We start from the raw sequence: 20,174 nt of genomic DNA on the forward strand, positions 1-20,174 counted from the left end.
ACTCCGTCGGTTTGAAATTAATAAAAAAAACTTTATTAGTAGTCTATGTTATAGTTTCAGACGGTGTTCTATACTAAATTTCATCCAGATCCATTGGGCTGTTCTGGAGATACATCTAAAAAAGAATTATCCAAACATCAATATTTATAATATTTACTAGCTAACGCCCGCGACGCCGTCCGCGCGCAATTAAAAAAAATATTAATGGGGTATGAAAAATAGATAGTAGCCGATTCTCAGACCTTCTGAATATGCATATAAAATTTCATAGAAATCGGTCAAGTCGTTTTAAAGGTGTATGTAACTAACATTGTGACACGAGAATTATATATATAAGATTAGTAATGTGTAGTAATATAGACTACTATATTTTACTGCTTTGTACATATGAATACTTATCTGATAAAGTGTTATTACTTAGCTCAGTTACTAAGTGAGCGCTAAAGGAGACCGTTAATGAATATTTAGAAAATGAACTCTCAGGCGCAATAATAATAGTTCATTAACGCCCCACTCATAATGGTTTAATTGTAACTTAAATGTTGTTAAGCTTTGTCCAAATCGTTATAAAGCTTTTGTATGTAATATACCAATTACTTGACTTGACTTAATGTCCTGTGTCCCCGTATATAGAGCAAGCTGGCGGCGCACTGTAATATACCAGTGGTATTTACTAATTATTCGCTAACATGTGATATCACTTTATGCCTATCTTTATGTTAACATCTCATGTAACTGTGGATAATGACAATTTTACTGAGACATATTATTATCTTTTTTTAGTCAAAGAGAATGTCAGGGGTGATTACATGAATTAATATATAATACAAGGATCACAGTAGTGGAGTGTTGGGGTAAAGTTCCACACCTACTTACAAACGTTTGACATGATATAAATCGAGAATCAAAACCCCTTCTAATGCGTTATCTCTGTCCAATGATAGGAAACCGTGAACAAATTAATTTATTCATCGCCGACGCCCACTCAATTAAATATTCTATAACTTACAGACAACTTAATCAAATGCAAAGAAAAAACCTTAGCAAAGTTTTGATCATCATCATCATTATCAGCATACTATAAGTTCCCACCAAGGAGCTCGAAGCCTACCCCAAGTTAGGGGCGACTAGGCCATAGTCAACCACGCTGGCCCAGTGCGGGTTGGTTGACTTCACACATATCATCTATCACGTAAGAACGTCGGTTAAATGTACATTTATAAATCGAAAATCAAAAAACACATTGGTACGTAGCGGGATTCGAAGCCAGGACCTGCATATTGCAAGTCAAGTGCTTAACCCCTGAGTCACTGACGCTCTAGTTTTCTAGTTTTGATCGACTAGTATGTAAACTTTTGCCAATTTCAATGCTCAGATTTCTCTAGCAATAACTTTCCAAATGTGACAATAACTTTAATATGACTAAGTCCCAAAAATGTTTCTTGTACTTATTCGCCTTTATTAGGCCTAAATTATTAGTTGAATGAGTAGATTTATTTTTAAAATTTTCAATCAATTCCGGTGGCTGCTAGCTCGGTTGTAACCTTTTACTATAAAGAAAGTTGAAAAAGAAAACAATTATTTTTCTACAAAGCCAACATTTTATTCACTTAATCCGACCATACATACGGGCATAATATGTTAGTATGAAATGTTTTGGATAACTGCACAGTAATAAATATATCTAATAGGAGTTTAACTTTAACGTCAAGACTTTTGAGTATACAAAAATAATACATCTTATATTTAACATTTCACTTAAGTACAAATTCATTGTCAATAAATAAATAGAACGGCACATTTAAAGTTTGTTTTGTGTCCACATATTATCTTTAACATGTAATAATAAACATGATTATTAAGGCAACACGATTTCACACTGTATAAAGCTATGCGTATACAAAATTACATATATATGTATACGACTATTTTTTTTATTTTATATAAATGACATGGCCTAAAGAGGAATTCATATTTTTAATAAGTATATTGTTTTTATAAATTAGCTTAGGTTATAACAATATTGACAGACCGCATAGACATACATAGGTACTGCATGCATATGCAATGAGTAAACATGACTTCTAACATAAACTTATTGTAGACAGAATTGAAGCTGTTTATAGGTAGACTACTAGTTTGTGTTGCAAAAATGTTAATTACAAGCTTACGAATAAAACAGGTCGAATAGTCTATAGTTTTAGTTATATTTGACAATATAATAGATATAATTCTTAAAATAAATATTTTGCTACACAATACTGCTAACATACAACAGTTTTGTATTAAATTCATACTATAGGAACCCTATCTTCAGTTCAAGATCATTTCGACGATCATTGGGTGCCTTAATATTTTATACGGATGAAAAATGTGTCTGTTATGTGTAATGTGTATATTCAATAATTATGGGCAAAAATTACAAGAAAGGTACATCAGTATTCAGTTAAATATTTTACAAAATATCGATCGATTTGAATATCATCAGATGAGATAAAAAATGTGAAAAACTGGTTAATTATTTAGAATAATGTAGTTATGTAGTTTACGCTATAGTTTGAATAAATCGTTACACCTTATAATTATTGGCACTTAAGTCACTTAATACAAAAATACATTTACACAAATATTTTTCTTCTGCGTCAATTTAAATTTACAATTTTGAAACGACATACTCTTTGAAAGTATTCGCATCTTCATGATAACTTAATTTTCTTCGAATGCTTTCCTAACTAAGTATATAATAATAAATAAATGACATCTTAAAGTTATAGCAAAGAAGTAATAAATAAAAATATGATCAATAATAGTTAGTGGAAAATAAAGCAGAATAAGTTAAATATATGTTACACCGAAGCAATCTTTCCATCGTCACTTTTTAAATAGAAAACTAGCCTATAATAATAACAATAAATAAAATCTTAAGGCACTGTTTTAGGTACCAAGATCACAATTTCATTATATTTTACACATGTAGAATGTTAGCACGTAAAAGATTAGAGGAATGGAATGTCTAGTTACAATCGTAGAACACGAACACGAGTAAGCTGTAGTTTTAAGATAGAAATAAAAGTAGTTAGAGCCACTTAAGTTTGATAAACAATGTTAAATACTATTATACAACTATACTTATAAACAAAACATAAGCGCATACATTTAAGTATTTCTGCATTGTGCAGAATAACAACACCGACACAATTTACAAACATTCGAACGTCAACTGCGATCCGCAAAAATATGTCTCTTATTCTACTTCATAAATACAATTTCAATGGGTTAATACGATAAACGTAGTCGAGGCGTCCTATACAGTAGACTAATAATTGCATTATTGAGAGCCTATTTACACATTCAGTTCGCGTCCTATTTACACTTAGATACTATTTACATAATCCGTCAAAGGCACGTCCCGCGCGCGATATATTGTTTTTGAACGGTCGCCGCACTTACACGTCACTAACGATATTTATACGTCGAAGGCAGGACGTAGTCGCCGAAGGAGTACAGGGCGTTGGCGTACCAGTGTACGCCGCGCGGCATCTCTTCCGTTTTGCTCCAACTGGCCAACCATCGCAAAGGCGCCATAGCAGCGTGTGCTAGCGAATGACTGCGGACGAGCGCATAACACGACGCCAATGCATCGTCAACTATGATAGTCCCGGCTTTGGTGAGGGGCGCGAACACTCCGCGTCTCTTCACCATTCTCGTGTGAACGACCTTAGACGGCCGCATCACGCTTCCCGTTCCCCTAGTGAGCAGAACGTCGCCCAGCTTGATGTTTACGGCGAAGGACTCTCGCCAGCCATCCGCGGCAGCTAGCAGCAACAGATGCGACGGCGTCGTGGTGATGGTCACACCATTTTCGGCAGTTATTTCCATGAACTGCCTCGTTGCGTTTGGATCTCGATCCATGAACGTCAACACCTGGAAATAAGATAATATTTGGTTTTAGAAATAAAGTCTTACAGTTTGATTTTATATCATTTATATTAATTACATGTACATACATGTACCTACGTGGTCATTATCACGTTATTCCGTAAAATACCAAAATATAGTTAAGATTAAATAGAATCAAAACCCAATTCTTTCCCTTTCTTTTTGATTTACCAACTTTCTATTCTACAAATGCTAGAGAAAATACCTAACTCTTCGTGTTTCCAAAGTCTTTTGCAATGACCATTTGATATCAGATAAATTTATTCGTTTATTAAACTGACCTCTGAAAATATCATCTTGCCGTCATCTGCGGCAGCAAGCACGCGGTCTCCTTTTCTCAGCGAGTCGATGTCTCGCGGCCCGCTCTCCGTGTACACCACCGCGCCTGAGGGAAAGCACCCTGCGCCGGTTCCCACTGATGACTCTGCAATTATGGCAAAGAAAAATTAGTAAAGGCAAATGTTACTGCATAACGCAATGAAGGAAAAGAGCAGTTGTCTGTAAAATTTAAAGTAAAGAATTTTAATCAAAAATTTAATTTCATAACATTTTTGTGAAACATTATATTATATTTTCATCGAATAAGTAAAAAATTATAGGTAATTTTGTCATACTCTCGTTCAAGTCTTCCTATAGTGTCTGTAATTAGTTTTTTGAAGTCGCATTAGGGACTTATTTGAATAAAATCCTTCGCTGTTTAATTATAAATTAGTCCGATGCAGTCATATCCATTTAAGGAATAACGAGATTCCTCTACAGTCGTAATTAAAATCCGATAAGATACGAAACAAAAGGGAAACGACGAAACAGAAAGAAGGCTTTCTTGTCCGCGCGGGTTATCTGCGTTCAGCTTAACAGGAATTTGTTTCATACAGGTAAATCCTTTGTTAAACTCGCCTCGAGTCCCACAACCTTTACTTGCTAGTAATTCATTTAAAAAATATTCAAAGAATCCCTTAATCACATCCCCAAACAACTTTTTAACGTGTCAAAAGAAAAAAATCAATCCGTTTTGTTAATTCTTTAAGACTATTGTTCGCAAAAAATGTAGGAAAGTCAAAGTAAAACTATATATAGGTGAGCTGTATTTGTTTATTATCTAATAGTATTTATTTAAATCCTTATCCTGCTTATGTTACCTGTCCGTAATCTTCATTCTACAAAAAAAATGTGCATTTACGTGCGAATAAATAGCATGAGAAGATAAGTCGAGGGCTCATAAGCTGACGCATAGATGAGAAGGTGCAGAAAGGAGAGTGAAAAAGGAAAGTACAGTTGGGCGGCCAAAGTGAGTGCGGCAGTGGTTACCGTGGGCGGTACAATCACACGCACAAGTGCACCCGAAGGTGGTATTGCAAGAGCCGAGTTTGCGCGGGCTCGTTAAATTTTGATTTGTTGTGAAACCGAGCGATAAATTCGGCGGATCTCGGTCATTGTGAGCGGCGGCCGGCGGATCGCATTACACAATAACACAAATTAGATTTCGTTCAAAGTCAAGCTCTCGCTGTCCGCATTTTGTTTGTTGTCGACTGAGCATATCACACGAATCATTGAATAGCTGTCGGCCACCTTTGCTTTTTTTCAGTCCTTAATGCCTCTTAAAATGGCTTTTAAATGTATTTTGCACATATTCTGCAGCCGTTTCCTGTACATGGAATTTCATTGATTGATTATTTACATTTACAAGTTATATGCGTATGTTAATTGTTTGGTGTGTAAGTAAATAGCTATTAATTGAGCAAACATTGCTAATGATGTACATATTAAAACGTTACGAAATCATCAATGTGATAAAGCACATATTAAAAAATATGTTCTCGAAATTACAACATTCTCGTGACACTAAAACGTTGCATGTATGTTCGTGGAATTATTAAAAGTAATACGCCGACTTTTCAATGCCTAACCATTTAGATTTTGCAAAATTTTGCGAATAATTTATACGATTAGGAAGGTAGAGGTTATCGATTATCGCGGTCCTGACCTCAGCCGTGAGCACTAATTCGAGGCCTCGAGACCAGTCGTTGTACAATTATGCGGCGTGACGTAAGTGAAGTTAGGCTGAAGATGCGGCGATAAGCGGCGCGGGCGCGAGCAGGCTGCGCAGGCACGGGCACGGTGTGTGCGCGGGGTGCGCGGGACGGGCCGCGCGCACGCTGCCGAGTGGCCGCGCAGACCCCGCCCCGAGAGGACCACCGGGCGCGCTAGGCGGCGCGCGACCGCCTCGCCGCACGACCAGCCCGGCGCAACATGCCCGTGCCCTGCCGTACCGTGCCGTGCTCACATCACACTCACTCCTCATATTCCTATTCTATTAAATTACCTATTTCCTGTTATCCTGAGCTGCATAATGCTGATATGATTGTAACTTAGGTATATAGTCTAAAATTAACAAATACGTTTGCAAATTTTGTGGAGAAACTTTTGTGAAGTGCAAATCTTCTTCCAAAAAATTAGGTATACAAAGTCAAAAAATATTAAAAATCATTTAATTATCGTATCTTAAATTCACTGAGAATATGAATTTTGAAAAATGTGCAATATTTTGATAGCATTTTACTTATTCTTATTTATAGCCGCCTTAATCCGCATTTATTACGTTCCTTTGCCTTTTTGGTGGTCATTTAACGAACTATAATAATCTTGATGGTTGCAACATCTTGAATAAAATGATCCTTATATGCCGATAACAATGTAAGATCGCGCCTTAAGCGGTCTATATATCTATGTGATTTATATCGTATGAAATAGCAATTAGTCGGCCCCGGCCGCCGCGTGGCCATGCAAATGCCAAACCATCGGTTATGATTCATGCCGCCTGCCTGACGTATCATCATGTACCAATTTAAAAACCTACCGATACTTTTATTTAAATGCAATATATAAGAGAATAACAAACAGTTTTAATAAACTACTGGACTAATGAACTTAAAACATAAGTAGCCGAAAACTATACAAACTTTTTTCAAATCATTTGATACCGACGTTATACTCGTATCTATCAACTTCAACATAAGTGGAGTGTTTATTCTATTTTTAACATGTTATTTTTTCTTCTCCCTGTCTTTTATAAATACTATATTTTTTTCGATGTAATAAAGCGCTAATAAAGCTATGGAAGATTTTAATATTTTTTTTTTTAGTTTCTAGGCAACTGGTATGTAAAAAGGAACAACAAAATTTAACGAGGTAAAGCTTCTCAGGTTCGCTTAAAAGTCATTGCTCAGTCGCAATAAGAAAACGATCGGCCACGCGATGTACGATATGCCGCCGCCGCCGCCGCTGCCGCCGCCGCCCCGCCGACTCGCTCACAAAATGATTTAAAGCACAAATAAGCGACATCGGCCCTCTAATATAATATGTATTTATGTCTGATATTAACATAACTTACATACTCTAAACATATTATTGGACGACATTTACGATATTGAATAAAAGATTTCAATTACATGTCATTTCAGAATAGATGAACATACAAAGTATTGCAAAATATTTTCATTTATGCGCATGACACTACATTATAAAGGCAGGATCCAAAGCCAATGTAATCCATAGTTAGTAGCTGATCCAATTTATTAGTTGTTATAAAATTTTATATACAATGAAATAGGTATTACAAACGCTATTTTATCTTTAAATTTAAAACATGCAATTAGTACCAATTTTATACTAATGTTATTAAGACAACACGTTTTTATTGTGATATTAAAAATTATTTGTACATAGTTTTAGATTTACAATACACTAATATTTTAAAAACATTATACGCAACAGTGTGACAACTCCTTAAGGGTAAAGAAGCCATGCATGACTTCATACCAAAAAATAGTTTTGGGTTTAAAGCTTTCTTTATATGGATCAACGCAAATTTAAATATTTGGCATCTAAAAACTACAAACTTGAGTTCAACATACGATTCCTATCGTTAATTGTGCCAAAATTTTAAAGTCCAATTGACTGAATTAAAATGTTACTTAAACTAACTACCCTCTTTCTAATGTGTTTTTCATCTTAATGTTAATAAATTACCTAAAACTATTGTCTGATTTGATTTACTTAACTATCTCAAAGTTGTTTAGTAATAAACCAAACATTGCTGTGAGTTCACACATTACAAGTCGGTCGGTATGAATGTGAAAAAGGGTGAATTTGTGAGAACGTTGCGGGAGCAAACCGCAACCTTCCGGGATGTGGCGTGTCGAGTGTCGAGGCAGCGACGCAGGCTTTCGCACGCATGCCCCGAGCGCGCTCGGCCGCTCACTGACTCCTCTACTTGTTTTTTTTTTTTTTGTTAATCTGTGATCACTTTTAACGACCTTCATAGCTCAGACAGAATATTAACGATCCATTCCGAAAATACAAGTACGTTTATACAATTTACTCAACAACACAAATAGAATGTTCTATTTAAGGTTATTTTTTTGTTTATTTCTTGGAATATTTCACTTCATTTAACATTATAATCTGTAAAAAATATATATTTAGTAGTAATAAATAATTAGGCAATTATTTGTAAATACGTACATATTTCTTCGGAGATAACCATTAAGTGACATTACATTAGGTACTTGAATTTTGCACCTACAAATAATTTAGGATTTTAAATAGATGTTTAATATCTATTAAACCGCATCTCAAGCTTTATCTGACCGCTTCCCTATTTTGTGTTTATCTGTCTTTCTTCTTTTGTTCTGTCTTTTTTTATTGTTTCTTAAGTTATTTCGGTAATTTGATTATAACAATATTCTCTAAGTACCGAATGAGGAATAAATCTTACTAATATTATAAATACGAATGTTTAAATGGATGGATGAATATTTGTTAAAAGGTATCTCCAGAACGGCTCTACAGATCCCGGTGAAATTTGACATAGAAATAGAACACAGTCTGGAAGATCACATAGGCTACTAATTCAGTTTTTTTTTTAATCCTGCGCGAACGGAGTCACAAAAGATAGTTGCAAAACTATAAGTTTAACTAAAAATGTGTTACTAATAATTGTAAAGGTGTGTTGTGAAGGCATAACATTAAAATGAACATTTATAAAGGTAAGATAGTCTAGCTCGTGACCTGCCTCATACAACGTCAGTCACGCCCCATTTATCCGCACCTCCACCATGTAAAACAACCTTTACTGCCTGTCACATTGTTCCTATTCCTCGAATTACTTTTTTAATATATTTAAATACAAAGACAATCGTTTAACTTTAACATTTTATAGTCTTCTGCTTTCATGATTTCTATTCTTTCTAAATATTAATCTTCAAACTTAGACAATTTCAAATAAATTTATCGTATTTAATAACATGTTTTACTTTTAAAATCATATCGAAAAATTTATTTTATGATAGAACTTGAAGTGACAGACATAGTAAGATGAAACGCGTTGATGTCTTTAAAACTGATGAACCGCGATCTTTGCTACAGAGATAATAAACAAGTCGCGCAAGAATTACTCTTAAGACATATAAAATTAAATGATACAATATTTATTCACATTCAATATGTTAATGTTTTTTACAACTTATAAGATCACTTTGCCTTTGAAAAATCCCGGCGCTCTATTAAATCGCATACAAAACGAAATAATCAAGACCGACCAATAAAAATCAATTAATTCGAACCTGTATAAAAAATCTTGCCATTTTATTGGTGCCGCGATGATCGAGAGCGATAGTTTAATTTAATATCGCGAGCGGCGTCACTCCAACGCCGATGTTTACAGAATCTTATCTCCAAAGTCGAACCATTTGTGACACTTGACATTAACAGCTTGCCTCTGATGTACCCGACACCAATTTGAATGCACTTTTCATCTGATTTTTAATTAAATAATGATTTATTTGTAGCATATAACATAGTAATATTAATCATGTCTACGATTTGATTAATTATGTAGATGACGGATATTGGAAGTTTAATCGATTTATTAATTAATTATAATTTTTTTATTTGCTTTTAAATATATGTATAAAGATAGCGATTATTTTACATGTGTTTAGTTTTAAAAATTTGTTTGGATATAATCATAATTAAAAATGGCCGTATTCAAGTAGCGAAGAAGCGACTTAAAGTCTAGCACAAATATCAAAAACGCTTTTAATAGAAAAATAGAGTTAATAGACTTATTTAGAGTCACAAACATATTATTATTTTTTTCGATATTTTGTTATGGATTGATAACTTTGTGAAACAGAATCGATAGGAAATAGAAGTATGTGAGAGAGTGCATTTGAGTGAATTGTAGTGGTGTCATAAACTTTGCGTGATGGACCTCGCAAGCCGCGACCGCAACGCACATGTCTACATAAAGCCCATTAATTATTTATAAATTCCAAATTAATACCGAAAACTCCCCCGATCGAACAAAACGTTGGAATAAATGAATAAACATCGAAACAAATTGACTGCGACCGATCCGAGGGACTATCAGTGGCTGAGCTTTTGAAACAATGACGGACTTTTTGTCTTTTTTCAATGATAAATGGCCGTTTAAGAGCCCCCTCGCTATGTTTTACCCGAAACCTTTAAACGTTAAATATCCACTTCGATTTGACAATGACATAAGAGTATACAGAGTTTTTTGTATTTGTTTTCTTTGGTTTTAGAATATAATCGCCTGCGATACAATTAGACGTACTTAGTTATAATTAACGAGTTTATATCTAGTTAAGTTTTTTCTAAAATCAAGTGCTTTTGAGATATTCAGCACGTAGGCCATAAGCAGAAGAAGTGTTTACTACAAAAAAGATTGTAAGTAAAGTTATAAATGCTGCAAATAAAATGCTTACACTAATTTTAGTTACTTTTATTGTGTATGTATATATATTTATGTAACAGGTACTCTGTTAGTCACAAGTGGAAGTACATAGCTCCTCGCAAACGTCGGGGTTTCGCTTTCATCGGCGATTGGTAATCAGCTAAGTTAATTGGAACTATGTGCGTCAGAATGCCATCATGAACTCTAACGTGTACATACATATAGAGGCTCGTTTCTCTCGACGTTATGCTCTATACATAACTATAAGCCATTGAATCACCGGTGTAATTATAGAAGTGGGGGATTGGCTGCGATGCGGCGATGTGCGAGGGAGAGAGTGGCCTTCGTACTGCGGTCGGGAGAGAGAGGGATGATAACAAGAGGCTCGTTCGTCCGTTTGATCGACACCGCCGGCGCGCGGGCGCGGGAACTGTCCGAGGTGCATTCTTGTAGCTCTCAACTATATATTTGGCCCGTCCCGTAGACAGTTAATTATGTACCGATATTATAAAAAAAGCGAGACAAAAAATTGAGATCCGTAAATATCCGTTTTTAAGTTGATATTATATGATTTGACATTTATAGGCCATCATACTCATAATATTTAGTGTTTAGATTCGACCAGCAATATTAATAAGGTTCAACGAAGTTTAATTTTAATTGCTAAGGACTGTTTAAATGTTACAATTTACATTTTTATTTATTTTAATAAAAAATAGCGTTGGCACATACATATTAAACAAACTAATTATGAATAAATTCCGTGTGGATTATTAGCTAAGTAGCCGGCGAGGCCCATGCGTCATGCTAAAGATTTAAACGCATATCTTAGGTCAACAATTCTTCATATTTGTTTGCGAGAGTTAAACATTAAGTATTAAACATCTTCTTGCATTTTCACTATCGTCTCGTATTTCTTTTTTTTTCTTAATAGGTACTTCAATATTAAAAAAAACACACAAAATTCAAAGATACTCTATACTACTTTACAAACCATCAATAAACTTTAGCGTAATTAATTACTCTGTGGCTTATGCATTAAAATTCATAAGAATGGAATTCGTATTAAAAGAAAGACGTATTTAATAAATAACCATTATTGTCTGTAATTCAGTACGCATTTACCGATATTTTGAATCACAAGCATGTGTAATTAAAAAATATGTACATGTACATACCTGTTTTTACAGAGCAGTGTATGTAGGAGCGGCTCTCATAGTAGACCCAGTCGAAACCGGCCTCCACGGCGAGACGCGCCAGCATGCCGTACTTGCTGCTGTCACGGTCGCTGGTGGTGAGGTCGACAGCGCGCCCCTCGTAGTGCAGCGAGTGCTCCTGGTGTGAGTTCTCCTCGTCCCAGCCCTCAATCACCCGCAGCCGCACGCCCGGCCACTGATTCATCACGCTTATAGCAAGCGTGTTCAACTTCTCCTTGCAACGCTGTGAACGTAATTATGTTCATGTTAATTCTTGTCCAAGTTTAGTTGAGCTATCTTTATTCAAATGATTATTTGCAATAATATCATAATTTGATGATCGATAACAAGATTTTATTTCTTATATAAAAATTGAAAGTGTATCGAATACTTATTCCATAGTATTTTAATAAGGTTTATGGGATTAATTATATAACAAAGAATTTATTTAACTAGATTGAATAACATTACAATATGTTTAATTTATTTATTTGACGTTTTGATAGTTATAAATCAATAGAATGGTGATATTTATAGAAGTATAGGTGATATGTTTATTCGATATGTTCACAGAATTTATTATATTTGTTCACATCTTTATAATATTGCTTTATAATTTTTAAAGAATGTTTCAGTATTGTTCATTTTAAAAATTCTAGCAAACTTTTATAAATAAATGATTACTGAAAACGATATAGCATCACATATTGAATTGCGAATTTAATTGTCACGTGCAATGGGCTTTCGAAAAACAATTCCACTGTAAAGCGCGAAGCTTTTTGTTTGCACATCCTAAAGAAAATACCAATAGACGTGCTAACAAATCGACAAACGCCGCCGCCGCAAAAGAGCGGCGCGGAGGGTGCGGGTGGCGCGGGAAGTCGAGCGTTTTGTCGTCGAAGAATAAATCAAATTAAAACACGCCGCACAAAGGAATCGACACGATGCCATTTGTGAAATAACTTTGTGGAGCAAATAAAGGCAATGTCAAAATATTTATAAAGAAATGCGGACAATGCGCCACGCACCGCACGCTAGCTTTGTGTCCCCATGTCAACTCACTCTATGCAGATTCTCAGTGAAAAAATTCGAGAGATTGACGTAACGAATCGAACCGATGGGCGTCCCGCTTTGACGACTCGCTCGCTCGCATTCAATATAACAGATATTTTGAGGCACCGTACATAATTATTTCTACGAATGTCTTAAAGTAATAAAGAGTTGGTAAAATCATCGTTTCCGTCCAATGCGTGTAACAATAGTTCGAATGGTAATTCCATATGTCTTAAACTCACGTGCAATATATCATTGCAGGAATACTTTAGATTCGCTAGTCGTGGTTGTGTTGTCAATAAGCGTTTTGTTAATGTTAATGAGCATGTTTGTGAGGACACTTAAGTTTCATTGCAAATAAATCGTTACGGTTCTAAAGTTTTTTGCTAAATACTTTCTCTCTAGTAAAGCATTAACGAATATTATATTACGCACCTAATAAACCAGTTTTTTTTTTATTTAGTTTAAGTAAGAACAGAGATGGCTGAATGGGTAAAATGTTTTTTTTTTGTGTAATATATGAGTTGTGTTGACAGGTAGATGAGAGAGTCAAAGCAAGGTAAGGTAAAGCGAGGCAGGGCAAAGCGCTGAGCGCAGCACGGGATGCTCAATGTTTGCTTCCCCGCGGTCATCCCGGCCCGCACTAAAACAATCGAATGCTAAATGTATACTCAAACACTTCGTGCACTTTAACGTGGGAACACGGCGGTGGCGCAATTAGCCTCTCGCACCGCACCACCATCCAAATTGTTGCTTTCACATTTTTTTACGATTAACGTAGCAATAGAAACAATTATAATTAAAGTTTGTACGTTCCTTAAAATGTTTTAATGTTTTTTTTCAAATACGCAAAGTTAGTGTCGCGTATAGAAAGAATTACGTTCAATGTTATTATTGTAATATAATTTTGATATGCGCTGGCGGCACGCAAGCGTGGCTCGATCTGGTAAGAAGAAGCGACGAGACGTTCCCGGCGGGCCATTATAAATTCATTATGCATATTTTTAGTAAACAAGCTGTCGATCACAATGCTCCGGCTCGGCGGGACGCCTGCCTCTGACACCTCTCCAGCCCGCCTCGCCTCGGGTACCCACGTATCCTAAAACCATGATCGCCTTCGCCTTGGAATGCAACTACACCCAATGAGCATTCGACAACAAACGAGTTTTTATCACGGGCTCGATTAATGAAATATATATTCGCATATTATCGAATTACACCACATCGAAATCTCAAATTCGACTACATTGATTAACGAAAAAAAAACGTAACGAGCGTATCGAATACCTAAGGTCAAGTTTTGTAGTGAAACGCCAGGCTACCTGAACCGGTGGCGAGGCACCAGCGGTCGCATAATGAAGGCCGCTTGATGGAATTGAGGCAAAAATCGAATAAAAACTTAAAGGATCATCGCACTGAAGCAGCGGGTGCGGTAACGTGAGAATATGAGCCGCGCTCTCCAACTTCACGTGAGCCTCTCATGTTACCGAGTTAGGATCTCGCCGGTCTCGATACATCGGAACACTGGGAACTATCGGCGTCTCGGTGCCACTCGGATGCTCCTGGCTCACATGTAAATAGACATAGGCGAGTAATGGCCGACGTATCATTCGCCACCTTGACGCAGCGCGGCCGCCGCTAATTTATAACCGCCTCCCTGCGCGACCATAACAATATATTAGGATAATTAAATGGCTCTTTACATTCCTTAACACGTCGTTTTTTTTACAAGGCCAGGAGTCGAAAAGCACCGACCAATGCTGACTGGTTTCGATGTTACGTTTTTTGTTTTTGTAAAAACCACAACAAATAGTTTAAGGGCGCTTTTTTATGAGGTAGGCAGTAGTCCATTCACATGGGTTAAGCGAACTTATCTTTTGTTAGTCACTTGTAACTTCCTCTCTTTCTCTCTTTTATGTCGTTTATTATAATTTTATGCCATAATTTCGCTACAATTATTTTTAATTACAAAAATAATTTTAGTCGAAGACAGTACTTTACACAATTGTGTAAGGACGCAAATAGTTAAAGTAGGTATTGTCTCCGACGGAAAGACTTAATTGAAAACAATTAACTGCTAATTAATAAACATTCAATTAGCTCGTCAGAGGGCATTATTCATAAGCGTATGTTTACTAATAAATGAGCACATAGCAAACATTTGTCCACAGCAAGCGCGACATAGTGCGGACGGCGACGGTCACATCATAAATATACATGTGAAGGGCGGATCACCTGTGTGAATGTTTATGTTCGAAGCACTTTAATGTTTGCTCACGAAAAATATCTCCCTTTGTTAACTCTACGCGGCTGTCGTCAGTTTTGGGCCACCGCGCTCATTCCTATTCTTATCAACGAACAAAATTAATTCAGTCAATATAAGTCAGTTTATCAAACACTTTTTAAGATATTTTATCGCTTTAAAGCTTACAACACATTAATAAACAATAATATACTTAGAAGGCTTTTAAGAAAATCATAGTGACAGATCATAAATTGAAAATTTATATATATATCGAAAGAGATTTATCTTTCATTTTGAAAATTTCATTGAGTCTTTTCAATATACATAAAATGCTTTTTGTATACAAACCGAAAGAAATATCTAAAACAGAGTAAGTATACAATGTATACAATGATGTAAAGCATTACTTGAAATTATCAGATGTATACAAAAATCTTCACCTTTATCAATGTACGCTTTTCAGAAAATGCAAATAACAATTTTTTTTACATTGTTTGTGTAAAATGGACTTGATGGGCATTATAAACAATCAATTAGTCATCTAAACTCTATTGTCACATTGTGCATGATTTATATATAATAAATACATCATAGATAGCAACAGGTGCAAATCCATTATCGTTTGTCCCGATTGTTAGAGGCAATCTCGGATCCGATTTGTTAAGGCTACATTCTCAATAACGTAGAAAGCAAATTGTTCTTAATACCCATGGGAAGGATGCGACTGTGTTATTTATATTATCGTGATCACTAACGGGCGGCGGGCAGTGAGCTGACGCGAGGGTCAATGGCGGAGTCAATGAGAGCATGCCCACTAGTCGCGACGTGCAAGTCACGCCATGAGAAAAGGAATCTACTCTTCCGACATCGATCTTATACTTTAGTTTATTTCTGTACCATTTATAATACAAAAATTGTCTGTTACAATATTGAAATTAACATTCGCGTGTGTAAAAAAGTAAAGGAGGAAAAATCACTAACGGGCGCTACTTAATTTCAGAGTGGATACTTAACCGTTCTCGCGTAATTATACTTTTCGCGAAATCGCGTGCGAAGGCTATAAACATTACCCGTATCGTGCCAATTTACGGCGTCAACCCTCCGCGAGCCAATAACTCGAGCTGTTGCTGATCGATTTGCATCCGTAATTACGTCACTTTAAGCGAAACAGGTGATGAAAACGAGACATGTATGTACGTGTTCGTCGACGTCGACGCCCGCCCCTCGGCCTCGCGGCCCAACCTGCTTTTATTTAGCGCTCGTTCAAGGCGACTTTTTTAATTTGTTGCCACCGATGGTATCGCGCCAATGATCGCCATTAAGTAATCTATAAAAAATGCACATTCACGATGCGCCCGCGTTGTCGTAATAAAGTGACTTATTGATTTATCATTATATCAGAGCTTCATAAGTCGGGTTGTCGGTGCGAGTTTGTGACGGGCCGGTGCTCGCTAATCTCCGGCCGTACGGTCTGCCGCGGCGCCGTGTCCCGGCCGCGAGTACCTCGCACCTCGTCCTCGACGTCTCATCTTCTAAGAAAAATAAACTGTATTTGTTACAGCACTCTCGTAATCGCCGCTTTTATTGTTTATCCCTCGCCCCAAAGCGGAGTGATCGCATAGCCGTGGGCGTAAAGACAACAATCGCACGGATCACACTATACGTCCTCTTTTGCTGACGCTCCCGAAGAGGCTCTCGATAATATTTTATAAGACAAATAACCCGATAAAGATGTTTTGACGTGAACCTGTGTTCATCGCTCACACTAAAATGCGCCCAGTGAACACGTATAATAAAATATTTATTAAGGATATTTTGATTTCGGCCGAAAAAAGAATAAGACGGATCTAATTTAGTGTCAACTTTATTGGTGGCGAGTGGAGCGTGAGGGCTCGCGGTCGGGTGCGCGCGCGCTGACAGGACTTAGCGGCGGACCTTACGTGCATCCATTAGCATTGTTTTAAAGGATTAAAGTGATGTTTACGTGCGCTTTGTGGGGCGACGGACCTGGTGATCGACACGCATATTTTTATGACACATGACTTTTTTGAGTCAACAAATTATCAGTGTGAAATGACTACCGTCTGAGGAGTGTTCGATAAGGTAATCCCGCTTAAGAATTGTTTAAAAATAGTTTTGTAAAGTAGATTGTTAAGTATATTTGAAAAAGACATCTGTGGCAGGTTTCTTTAGATACTTTGATTTTTAATATAATAAATAGTTGAGCTACTTTCCTTTTTAAGACAACAGTTTTCACTAGTTAAGTACCATATTGTGGAATATTAATTTTACGGCTATTAAAAAGGTAAAAAGCAGTGTTTATTTTCAATCAATTTTATTGTATTCCGACGCTTTGGAAATACTTGAATATTTGTAAGGTGTAAAAATAAACGCTTATGTAAATATCTAATCTTTTAAACGCAGCGTTTGAGCGTCAAGTGTAGTTGAGTTGAGTTTGGCGACCGCGGCCGGTGTCGAGTTACACAAAAGGTTTTGTATTGTTTTCCGAACCCAAATCAAAACTGATATCTCTCAAGTAATTTGACGAAATCATTCGATGAGAGCCGAATCGTTTTTTCTGGGATCCCATCAATTATGTTTAAAAAATTAAAAACATAGAAATTTAAGCCTTATGACATAGGCCATAAGGATGTCGATGTATTTAGTTGATAGAAGATACGCTTAGCAGTACTTAAAGGAAATATTAGTTTACAAGAGCCAACACGCTTCCAAACGACTAACGCGTTTTAAAGCGAAATGACACGAAACTGTGATGTGACAGTTTCATTCGCATGGCTAAGTTTTAGGAATTTAGCAAAATATATAGTTAATGTACTTAAAATATTTGTCATTAAATAAGTGAACAGACTCCAAGCTAAGGCACGAGCGTAGTACCTAATTAAAATTAAATAAGCCGTAAGCATTTATAAATTCTATTTACAGATCGACTTGAATCAATAGAATACTTAGTTTGGAGTTTACGCATTGACTAAACTTTGTTTTATTATAACATATTGTTTTTTGTTACCTAGGAGTAAATAACATTTTTAAATATAACAATTATATAAGAAACATATTTTAACAAAATGTCAATTGTTGTCGTAATTTACACTCCTATATCGTTTATTCTCCTAACAATTTCAATAAAAACGTTATTAATACGAAATCAGATGTTATAACTCAAAATAAGATTCGTTTAGGGAAGTAGAAAATAATTTAGGAAGGCAAACATTCCGAGTCCATCACCGGAGAGGCCGATTATTTATATTGCTTATCTGTGAACAAAGCGAAACTCGGATCGCTTCAGTCAGCCTGCCAGCCCTTTGTCCGACGGAGGACGCCTCGCGTTTGCCCGCAACAAATGTAACATATTTTACTTGAATGATCGCAACCATTCGTTTAAATTTAAACAATCTTTATTTATTTAAAAAAAATGTTTTAACATAGCAATTAACACAATAAAATTAATTTTTAACCCTAAAAGTTTTAACTTTAATAATAGTAGTAGTAGTTCCTTTGATGATGACTTTAAACATTTAATGTTCTTTAAACTAAATACAGTTGCGGTAAATAAACGAGGTGTCGCTTTAATTTAAAGCCTACATCATTAGCCAACAAGACTGATGACGCTCGAGTAAAAATAGTATTTTTTAAGACCTTAACGGTAGACGACATTTAGAACGGGTCGCGAATACCTCGGTGCGATCAAAGGCCTCGGACGAAAATTAATTATCAATTTGTCGTGCATGCCAGGAGGCGACATAAATCGATCGTACGTATCTCCCGCGGCCGCATTAGCCACGCTCCAACACCAGATAAGGATAACAAATGCTCAGTTTAAGGTTATCTGAACATCGCGGACATGAGAGAGCTTTTTGCCACCGCGTCCCTCGCTCTGACCTTCTTTGTTTCCTTTTACCTTGCCTTTGCCTTCGCTTTGGCGATCTCGAATTCATTCGACGCTGCATTTTTAAATTACCGAAATTAAATGTCTACCTTTTTAGAGAGAAAGGAATACATTTTCTCGTTATTATTTGTTATGTAAAACTTTCAGTATTCAAATCAGTGAGGCTTCAGTTCATGTTCCTTTATTATTTATTAAAAACTAGCTGTCACCCGCGACTCTATCCTCGCGTGATTAAATAAAAACTTAATTAGTAGCCTATGTGTTCTTCCAGACTATATTCTACATCTATGCCAATATTCAGCAAAATACCGTGACAGACTATATTCTTGATATACCTTCTAACAAACGTCCATCCATTCAAATATTCGCATTTATACGAGTAATACTAAGAAGTAACATGAGATAACTTAAGTATCTGAGTAAGTCTGTGATATTCAGATTGAGAAAAGAAAAAGATCAAGATGTGTAGATGGACCAATATAAAATTAAAACATAATTTACTATGTAGCAGATTTTTTATTGATTTCTCTATAAATATTTACACATAATAGAGCTAAATATAAACGTTTCACTTTAATTGTAAGCTACGTGCTCAACGATAATGCAAATTTTATGTCACTATATAATATCAAAAGTTGATACCGACGGCGATAAGTAGAACGCCATAAATATGCATGCCCTGTCTTCAGCGATTAACGCACCACATCACAAGCTACATAAAATATGCGCAAATTTATTTAGTAACCACAAAGAATGGAGCAGAGATGTCCTTAAACATCATGTTCCATACAAGCTACCTATATTATTGATTATTGTGATGGTATGTTATTTATTATACACCATATCAAATTTATGACGTCTACAAAGAATAAAGTCTGAATCATCTGAAATACATTAGCTGATTTCAACAAGCAAAAATGCGCTCGGTTAGATCGTTTTAAAATGGCGTCCTTTTTCAGTGGATGCTAGTGTATAATTATCGAGACGCAGGCGTATGCGAAATTGGGGTCTCACCTCGCTCGGCGGCCATAAATAAAATAAAATGACTGGCATCGGTGGGAGGAACAGTGCACT

The 20,174-nt window shown here is 36.0% G+C and overlaps 1 protein-coding gene across 1 annotated transcript in view; it reads right to left on the reverse strand.

Annotated features, from left to right (window-relative positions):
* Window positions 1–2,856: 2,856 nt before the first annotated feature.
* Window positions 2,857–20,174, reverse strand: part of LOC106717415 (tiggy-winkle hedgehog protein) — a 41,945-nt gene continuing 24,627 nt past the window's right edge. The window contains exons 2-4 of the mRNA XM_014511279.2: window positions 11,878–12,139; window positions 4,221–4,363; window positions 2,857–3,924 (exon numbers count right to left, since the gene is read on the reverse strand). Coding sequence (XP_014366765.2) covers window positions 3,457–3,924; window positions 4,221–4,363; window positions 11,878–12,139 — 873 coding nt within the window. The 3' untranslated portion in view covers window positions 2,857–3,456. The remainder of the gene's footprint in view (window positions 3,925–4,220; window positions 4,364–11,877; window positions 12,140–20,174) is intronic.

Source organism: Papilio machaon, chromosome 8 (assembly GCF_912999745.1).
Source record: "Papilio machaon chromosome 8, ilPapMach1.1, whole genome shotgun sequence".
NCBI lineage: Eukaryota > Metazoa > Arthropoda > Insecta > Lepidoptera > Papilionidae > Papilio > Papilio machaon.